The sequence below is a fragment of the Salmo salar genome, chromosome 18 (assembly GCF_965601325.2).
Source record: "Salmo salar chromosome 18, fSalSal1, whole genome shotgun sequence".
Classification (NCBI taxonomy): Eukaryota; Metazoa; Chordata; class Actinopteri; order Salmoniformes; family Salmonidae; genus Salmo; species Salmo salar.
The window spans coordinates 101,589,342-101,598,660 of NC_138308.1; the positions used below are offsets into that span (position 1 = coordinate 101,589,342).

The following is a 9,319-nucleotide window of genomic DNA, read 5'->3' on the forward strand; positions in this document are numbered from 1 at the left end:
CGGGGTTGGGGGGTGACGGGGTTGGGGGGGTGACGGGGTTGGGGGGGTGACGGGTTGGGGGGGTGACGGGGTTGGGGGGGGTGACGGGGTTGGGGGGTGACGGGGTTGGGGGGGTGACGGGGTTGGGTGGTTGGGGGGTGACGGGGTTGGGGGGTGACGGTGTTGGGGGGGGTGACGGTGTTGGGGGGGGTGACGGTGTTGGGGGGTGACGGGGTTGGGGGGGTGACGGTGTTGGGGGGGGTGACGGGGTTGGGGGGTGACGGGGTTGGGGGGTGACGGGGTTGGGGGGGTGACGGGGTTGGGGGGGGGGTGACGGGGTTGGGTGGTGACGGGGTTCGGTGGTGGTAACGGGGTTGGGGAGTGACGATGTTGGGGGGGTGACGGTGTTGGGGGGTGACGGGGTTGGGGGGTGACGGGGTTGGGGGGGGTGACGGTGTTGGGGGGGGTGACGGGGTTGGGGGGTGACGGTGTTGGGGGGGGTGACGGGGTTGGGGGGTTGACGGGGTGGGGGGTGGTGACGGGGTTGGGGGGTGACGGGGTTGGGGGGGTGACGGTGTTGGGGGGGGTGACGGGGTTGGGGGGTGACGGGGTTGGGTGGTGACGGGGTTCGGTGGTGGTAACGGGGTTGGGGAGTGACGATGTTGGGGGGGGTGACGGTGTTGGGGGGTGACGGGGTTGGGGGGTGACGGGGTTGGGGGGGTGACGGGGTTGGGGGGGTGACGGGGTTGGGGGGGGTGACGGGGTTGGGGGGTGACGGGGTTGGGGGGGGTGACGGGGTTGGGTGGTTGGGGGGTGACGGGGTTGGGGGGGGTGACGGGGTTGGGGGGGGTGACGGTGTTGGGGGGGTGACAGTGTTGGGGGGTGACGGGGTTGGGGGGGTGACGGGGTTGGGGGTGGTGACGGGGTTGGGGGGTGACGGGGTTGGGGGGGGTGACGGGGTTGGGTGGTTGGGGGGTGACGGTGTGTAATCAGCAGAGCAGCAGGTTATTATTGATGAGATCACAAGGCAGATTACATGTAGAAGAAGCCAATCGAATATTAACCTGGAGAAGGGGTGTGGTTAGGGGTGTGGTTAGGGGTGTGGTTAGGGGTGTGGTTAGGGACACAGCAAATAAAACAAAAAACAAGGGAAAGACAGAAAGCCCAGAAGGCAATGCTCAGATTGTCCTGTGATTGGTCAGAGAGCAGAGAGGGCGGGGCGGGGGAGGGTTCCAAGACACTCCCATTCCTGTCTGCATCTCAGTGCCGGCCAATCAGAACCACTTCCTATGTTCCACATCCTGTGTTTTTTGTCATCGTCATGGTGACTCCACAGCCATGCGTGAGGCCGAACGGAGCTTTCCCATTGGTTCGTATCAAAGATCAAATGGTTAAAAGTGTGGAAACGCTCCACTCGTCATCTCCCAGAAGCCCCTGCTCCCTGCAGAGGGTGTGAGGGGTCATTCCTCCTCACTTCCCGTCTCTTCCTCCTTGGTTATAGTTTCTACTGTTTCCTACTTTACACTATCCCATCCTCCATCTCTCCTCTCCTCCTTCTCTCCATCCTCCATCTCTCCTCTCCTCCTTCCATCTCTCCTCTTCTCCAGTCTACTCCTTCCATCTCTCCTCTTCTCCAGTCTACTCCTTCCATCTCTCCTCTTCTCCAGTCTACTCCTTCCATCTCTCCTCCATCTCTCCTCTTCTCCAGTCTACTCCTTCCATCTCTCCTCTTCTCCAGTCTACTCCTTCCATCTCTCCTCCATCTCTCCTCTTCTCCAGTCTACTCCTTCCATCTCTCCTCTCCTCCATCTCTCCTCCATCTCTCCTCTTCTCCAGTCTAATCCTTCCATCTCTCCTCCTTCTCTCCTCCATCTCTCCTCTCCTCCATCTCTCCTCCATCTCTCCTCTTCTCCAGTCTACTCCTCCATCTCTCCTCCATCTCTCCTCTTCTCCAGTCTACTCCTCCATCTCTCCTCTTCTCCAGTCTACTCCTTCCATCTCTCCATCTCTCCTCCATCTCTCCTCTTCTCCAGTCTACTCCTCCATCTCTCCTCCATCTCTCCTCTTCTCCAGTCTACTCCTCCATCTCTCCTCCAGTCTACTCCTCCATCTCTCCTCTCCTCCATCTCTCCTCCATCTCTCCTCTCCTCCATCTCTCCTCCATCTCTCCTCCATCTCTCCATCTCTCCTCCATCGTTCTCCAGATTGTGCCTTTGAAGGCTGTCCGTAATTCAGTTCATCCTCTGATTCGTAGCCTTATAAAGTCCTAGTCGGCAGTAACCACAGCAACACAGAATATAATAAAAACTCAATATAATCCCAAAGGTATTCCGTGTGTGCCATTATTCCCAACGATGCCAGCTCTTATCGATCCTGATATCCCAGAATATATTCCCAAAGTCAATATGGAGGTAGAATCTCCAAGGCAAGTCAGACTATTTCTATAGCGACACTTTGAATCCAACTACTTCCTAGTGTAGTGTATATATACCTGACCTGGTCTCTCTGTACAGCTGAGCTGAGGCAGGGTGCTTTGGTTCCTCCCAGCCACCAGTGGGCTCCACCACAGGCTTCTTTCCTGCTGCTCTGCTCTCTTTGGGTTCAACACAGCTATGATACATTATAACAACACGGCTAATAAATGCTGGCTAAGTCTAACTCACAGGCTAATACAAAAGCCTTAGGCTAACCACACGAGCCCGGCTAGCGTAAGGCTAACCCATGCTAACCTGACTAGCACAGTCTAACAAAAATGCTAACCTGTTTAAGCGCAGTATAGCATGTTAAACCATTACCATGATAGCATGGCTAACTCAGGCTAACACATGCTAACAGGTTAGTATGCTAAACCGTCCTGGCGTCTGGTAAGGCACCTGGGGTCAGAAACGTCCATCTGTTCTGTGATATAAGTCCTCTTCATACATACATCTCATCTAAATCGTCATACAGAAAGAATCTAACTACCATCTTCATAGAAATCTCTTCTGGTGCACAGCGCAGGTGGAAGAACAAAATCAGTTGGATGGGCCTTTTCCCCTCGACCGCCCATTAATAATATTCTTAATTAATGTCATATAAAGTCCATAGGCGGCACGTGAGTTTCAGGTTTGGGGAAGATGAGTTCTGCCGGTCTGCGTGCCAGTTCTGCCGGTCTGCGTGCCAGTTCTGCCGGTCTGCGTGCCAGTTCTGCCGGTCTGCGTGCCAGTTCTGCCGGTCTGCGTGCCAGTTCTGCCGGTCTGCGTGCCAGTTCTGCCGGTGTATGTGCATTTTTCTTTCTTTCGTGGAACAGTTTAATTTTAATAATAACATTTTTCATTTCTCAAAATCATTGTCACATGGTTAATCATACAAATCTGAATTAAAATGATACAAATCTAAAAGTTTAAACTAAATGCAAAAGCCTCTGCCTTTATGGACACATTGATACACTGATTCATTGACGGTTAAAGAAATGATAGCATATAACTCAGAGATAGTCTATAGGTCAATGCAGCAGTAGACCTATAACTACCATATAACTCAGAGATAGTCTATAGGTCAATGCAGCAGTAGACCTATAACTACCATATAACTCAGAGATAGTCTATAGGTCAATGCAGCAGTAGACCTATAACTACCATATAACTCAGAGATAGCTTATAGGTCAATGCAGCAGTAGACCTATAACTACCATATAACTCAGAGATAGTCTATAGGTCAATGCAGCAGTAGACCTATAACTACCATATAACTCAGAGATAGCTTATAGGTCAATGCAGCAGTAGACCTATAACTACCATATAACTCAGAGATAGCCTATAGGTCAATGCAGCAGTAGACCTATAACTACCATATAACTCAGAGATAGTCTATAGGTCAATGCAGCAGTAGACCTATAACTACCATATAACTCAGAGATAGTCTATAGGTCAATGCAGCAGTAGACCTATAACTACCATATAACTCAGAGATAGTCTATAGGTCAATGCAGCAGTAGACCTATAACTTCCATATAACTCAGAGATAGTCTATAGGTCAATGCAGCAGTAGACCTATAACTACCATATAACTCAGAGATAGCTTATAGGTCAATGCAGCAGTAGACCTATAACTACCATATAACTCAGAGATAGTCTATAGGTCAATGCAGCAGTAGACCTATAACTACCATATAACTCAGAGATAGCCTATAGGTCAATGCAGCAGTAGGCCTATAACTACCATATAACTCAGAGATAGCTTATAGGTCAATGCAGCAGTAGACCTATAACTACCATATAACTCAGAGATAGTCTATAGGTCAATGCAGCAGTAGACCTATAACTACCATATAACTCAGAGATAGTCTATAGGTCAATGCAGCAGTAGACCTATAACTTCCATATAACTCAGAGATAGCTTATAGGTCAATGCAGCAGTAGACCTATAACTACCATATAACTCAGAGATAGCCTATAGGTCAATGCAGCAGTAGACCTATAACTACCATATAACTCAGAGATAGCTTATAGGTCAATGCAGCAGTAGACCTATAACTACCATATAACTCAGAGATAGCCTATAGGTCAATGCAGCAGTAGACCTATAACTACCATATAACTCAGAGATAGTCTATAGGTCAATGCAGCAGTAGACCTATAACTACCATATAACTCAGAGATAGCCTATAGGTCAATGCAGCAATAGACCTATAACTACCATACAACTCAGAGATAGCCTATAGGTCAATGCAGCAGTAGACCTATAACTACCATATAACTCAGAGATAGCTTATAGGTCAATGCAGCAGTAGACCTATAACTACCATATAACTCAGAGATAGCCTATAGGTCAATGCAGCAGTAGGCCTAAAACTACCATATAACTCAGAGATAGCCTATAGGTCAATGCAGCAGTAGACCTATAACTACCATATAACTCAGATATAGCCTATAGGTCAATGCAGCAGTAGGCCTAAAACGTCCATAATCTACTCAGTAAAATACATATTCCTAAAGCCAACAAATAAAAACGGTCAAAAATATCCCGATAAAAAATATTCATTCTTCCATTTTCAAAATCGCATTAATCTCTCTACTCTGCTGTCGGCCTCCCTTTCCATTGTTCCTGACCTGATCCTCAGCTGAGTCCAGCCCAAAGGCTAGCGAACCTGCAGCATGGTATCAACTAGGCTAGTTTCCCGCAGCAGTGAGCTTGGGACAGAAAGCTGTTTTCACTGGATATATGGGATCATCAGATCATGATATTTAGCTTTTTCACACCGAGGCTTGATGATTATAACTTACTGTGTGAGGTGAGGAAGAAGTGACTGAGAGGCTCAGCTGATTAGTGGTGGACGTGGTGGCTAAGACAATCAGACATCCCAAATGAGCTTTTCTACATATGCACGCAGCAGGCCAGGTAGGCCTACTTCTATGCATGCTCAGGTGCGCACACTCCCCCAACATTATCAGGGCAGAGAAACCAGACACATGCTCTCCCCCAACATTATCAGGGCAGAGAAACCAGACACATGCTCTCCCTCAACGGTATCAGGGCAGAGAAACCAGACACATGCTCTCCCCCAAACCCTATCAGGGCAGAGAAACCAGACACATGCTCTCCCCCAAACCCTACCAGGGCAGAGAAACCAGACAAATGCTCTCCCTCAATGTTATCAGGGCAGAGAAACCAGACACATGCTCTCCCCCAAACCCTACCAGGGCAGAGAAACCAGACAAATGCTCTCCCTCAATGTTATCAGGGCAGAGAAACCAGACACATGCTCTCCCCCAAACCCTATCAGGGCAGAGAAACCAGACAAATGCTCTCCCTCAACATGACCTGAAACCCCACCTCTTTAAGGAATACCTAGGATAGGATAAAGTAATCCTTCTAACCCCCCCCCCCCAAAAGATTTAGATGCACTATTGTAAAGTGGTTGTTCCACTGGATATCATAAGGTGAATGCACCAATTTGTAAGTTGCTCTGGATAAGAGCGTCTGCTAAATGACTTAAATGTAAATAAATGTAAATATCAGGGCAGAGAAACCAGACACATGCTCTCCCCCAACACAATCAGGGCAGAGAAACCAGACACATGCTCATTGCTCACATATAGCACTCCAAACAAAAGACAATGAAAAAAATGAACAGGAGTAATTATATAATTTACTTTAAAGGGAAGACATCATCCTAACAGTGCACTGTGCACCCGCCAACTTTCCAATTCCCAAGAGGCTGAAACTAGAGATCTGTATATAATGACTAATGCTCATGTCTCTGCCCCGAACAATGGGGGGAGTCATCCTAATGGCAGGAAGGCAGGCGACATGCTTAGGTCTGCATATTATGCCCATAGAAACGCACTGGGCTTATTCTGGAGAGACTTCCTCTCTGCTGTAACTATCTCACTGGAGAAAGCATTCGAGCCAATCAGCACCTCTCTATGTTACTATATGTCTCTGATGCTGTCTGGCCAGAAATAGTATCGCAGAGGACACAGATGAGGCAGATGAGACAAAGGAGACAGACAGAGGGGACAGAGGACACAGAGGACACAGAGGAGACAGACAGAGGGGACAGAGGACACAGAGGACACAGTGGAGACAGACAGAGGGGACAGACAGAGGGGACAGAGGACACAGTGGAGACAGACAGAGGGGACAGACAGAGGGGACAGAGGACACAGTGGAGACAGACAGAGGGGACAGACAGAGGACACAGAGGACACAGTGGAGACAGACAGAGGGGACAGACAGAGGGGACAGAGGACACAGTGGAGACAGACAGAGGGGACAGACAGAGGGGACAGAGGACACAGTGGAGACAGACAGAGGGGACAGACAGAGGGGACAGAGGACACAGTGGAGACAGAGGGGTGCTGTTTCTCTCCCTCCTTTATCTGAGATTGAAGGGTGTTGGCGCGCGTCTCGGTCAAATAAATGATCAGTATTTAATTTGGACGGGAAAGGAGGTACCAGGCCCCATAATGCACCGGGCCAGGCCCCATAATGCACCGGGCCAGGCCCCATAATGCACCGGGCCAGGCCCCATAATGCACCGGGCCAGGCCCCATAATGCACCGGGCCAGGCCCCATAATGCACTGCCCTGCTGCTGGTGCATGAAAACGTATCAACAACTAAAACAGAACTGCTGAACTCCAGAAAGACCCTCAAGAACTACGATTTTAAAAAAGACCAGTTGTATATGAGAAAGCTAAACAGTAGGAACACAGAGTGTAGACTCATTGTTGTGTGACAGAGAGTGTAGACTCATTGTTGTGTGACAGAGAGTGTAGACTCATTGTTGTGTGACAGAGTGTGTAGACTCATTGTTGTGTGACAGAGAGTGTGTAGACTCATTGTTGTGTGACAGAGAGTGTGTAGACTCATTGTTGTGTGACAGAGAGTGTAGACTCATTGTTGTGTGACAGAGAGTGTGTAGACTCATTGTTGTGTGACAGAGTGTGTAGACTCATTGTTGTGTGACAGAGAGTGTAGACTCATTGTTGTGTGACAGAGAGTGTGTAGACTCATTGTTGTGTGACAGAGAGTGTAGACTCATTGTTGTGTGACAGAGAGTGTGTAGACTCATTGTTGTGTGACAGAGAGTGCAGACTCATTGTTGTGTGCTAAGCAAAGCGTTCACACACACACACACACACACACACACACACACACACACACACACACGCCTCAGTTCATACAGCTACATTACACACCATGTCATGTAGTGTAGTAGCATCAGTTATAACAGCAGTATGTAGTGTTACGACAGGTTCGAAAGCCTGCCAGCTGGAAATGCAGTGTCCTTATAGGAAGGTCGTCTGTGTGTGTGTGTGGGGTCAAAGGGTGAGAGGTTAAACGGGAGTCTCCTTGCTCTTCAGATCGGGGGCACTAAACTGCCTCTTCATGCGAGGTGGGGTGCTGTACCCTTCCTGAAACCACCCTGCACCACTTCCTCTTCCCTGTGGAGACATGTGGCCCCCTGGTGGAGACATGTGGCCCCCTGGTGGAGGGTTGTGGTTGCGCGGCAGACTGCTGCTGTGGTAGAGGTGTTGGTGAGGAGGGATGTAGTAAGGGTGATGGTACCCTCCTCTTCCTCTGTCTCCTCCCCCTTGCTGAAACCTCCCCCCTCCTCCTCTCTGATCCCTCTCTCTTCCTCTTCCCTCCATCCCTCCTCCTCCACGGTAACGCGGTCGCCCCTGGTGACCACCTCCTCCGCTGTTGTCGTCGTTGTTGTGGTTGCCGTGGTAGTAGTTTCCCTGGTGATTGTTGTTGTTGCCCTGCGGGGAGCTGTCCAGGGAGTTCCGTCTGTATCGCCACGGAGGCGGCCCCTGCTGTTGCCCGGGAACTGGGAAGTGTGGGTTCCCGTGGTTACTGTTGCTACGGTGCTGTTGTGGTTGTTGCCAGGTGCGGTGTGGGGAAGGGGTGTGGCCTCTAGGGACCATCTGGAAAGGGAGTGGGAGGAGAGGAGCAGCAGGAGGAGGAAGAGGAAGAGGAGGAGTTACTTTACCATATCCCCCCTCTGCCCTTTCCTCCCACTCCCCTTCTACGCCCCCTTCCCCCAGCATCATCAGGGCGGTGGCAGGGCTCCACGAGAGGCGGTGGTGAGGGTTGCTCTTGAAGGGGAACTTGAGTTTACAGTCCTGCGGTGGGATGAAGCGCCCGGTCCCGGGGAGATGGACCACAGGAGGGGGGTGCACTGGGACCAGAGGGGTGTTGGGAGTTGGGGAGTTCTGGGTGTTCTGGAGGAGAAAGATAGAATGGTTTATATTCTGCGCCATAGGGACTATACTACAGGGCCCCCTTGTGGAGCTGCGTCACAGGGACGATACTACAGGGCCCCCTGGTGGAGCTGCGTCACAGGGACGATACTACAGGGCCCCCTGGTGGAGCTGCGTCACAGGGACGATACTACAGGGCCCCCTGGTGGAGCTGCGTCACAGGGACTATACTACAGGGCCCCCTGGTGGAGCTGCGTCACAGGGACTATACTACAGGGCCCCCTGGTGGAGCTGCGTCACAGGGACTATACTACAGGGCCCCCTGGTGGAGCTGTATTCTAACCTGTCTGAGTCTTTTAGTGATATTCTGCTGTTGAAGGTTCTGTAGTCGAGTCTGTTCCTGTTTCAGCCACCTCATCCTCCCTCGTCTGAAGGCTGGGTCGTCTGTCATCAGCTTCACTACTCTCTTCTCATTGGGTGGATTGGGCTGTCCGTCATCATCGTCACCATCACATTGGGAACCGCCCCCTTCCTCGTCGTCATTTTCCATGTCCTCCTCCTGAGAAGAGATGAGAGAGAGAGAAACAGAGGAGAGAGAGAGAGAGAGAGAGAGAGAGAGAGAGAGAGAGAGAGAGAGAGAGAGAGAGAGAGA

At 50.6% G+C, this 9,319-nt stretch overlaps 1 protein-coding gene across 1 annotated transcript in view; it reads right to left on the reverse strand.

Annotated features, from left to right (window-relative positions):
• Positions 1-2,291: 2,291 nt before the first annotated feature.
• kif1ca (kinesin family member 1C, a) overlaps positions 2,292-9,319 on the reverse strand; it is a 70,315-nt gene continuing 63,287 nt past the window's right edge. The window contains exons 24-25 of the mRNA XM_082964612.1: positions 9,011-9,226; positions 2,292-8,688 (exon numbers count right to left, since the gene is read on the reverse strand). Coding sequence (XP_082820738.1) covers positions 7,801-8,688; positions 9,011-9,226 — 1,104 coding nt within the window. The 3' untranslated portion in view covers positions 2,292-7,800. The remainder of the gene's footprint in view (positions 8,689-9,010; positions 9,227-9,319) is intronic.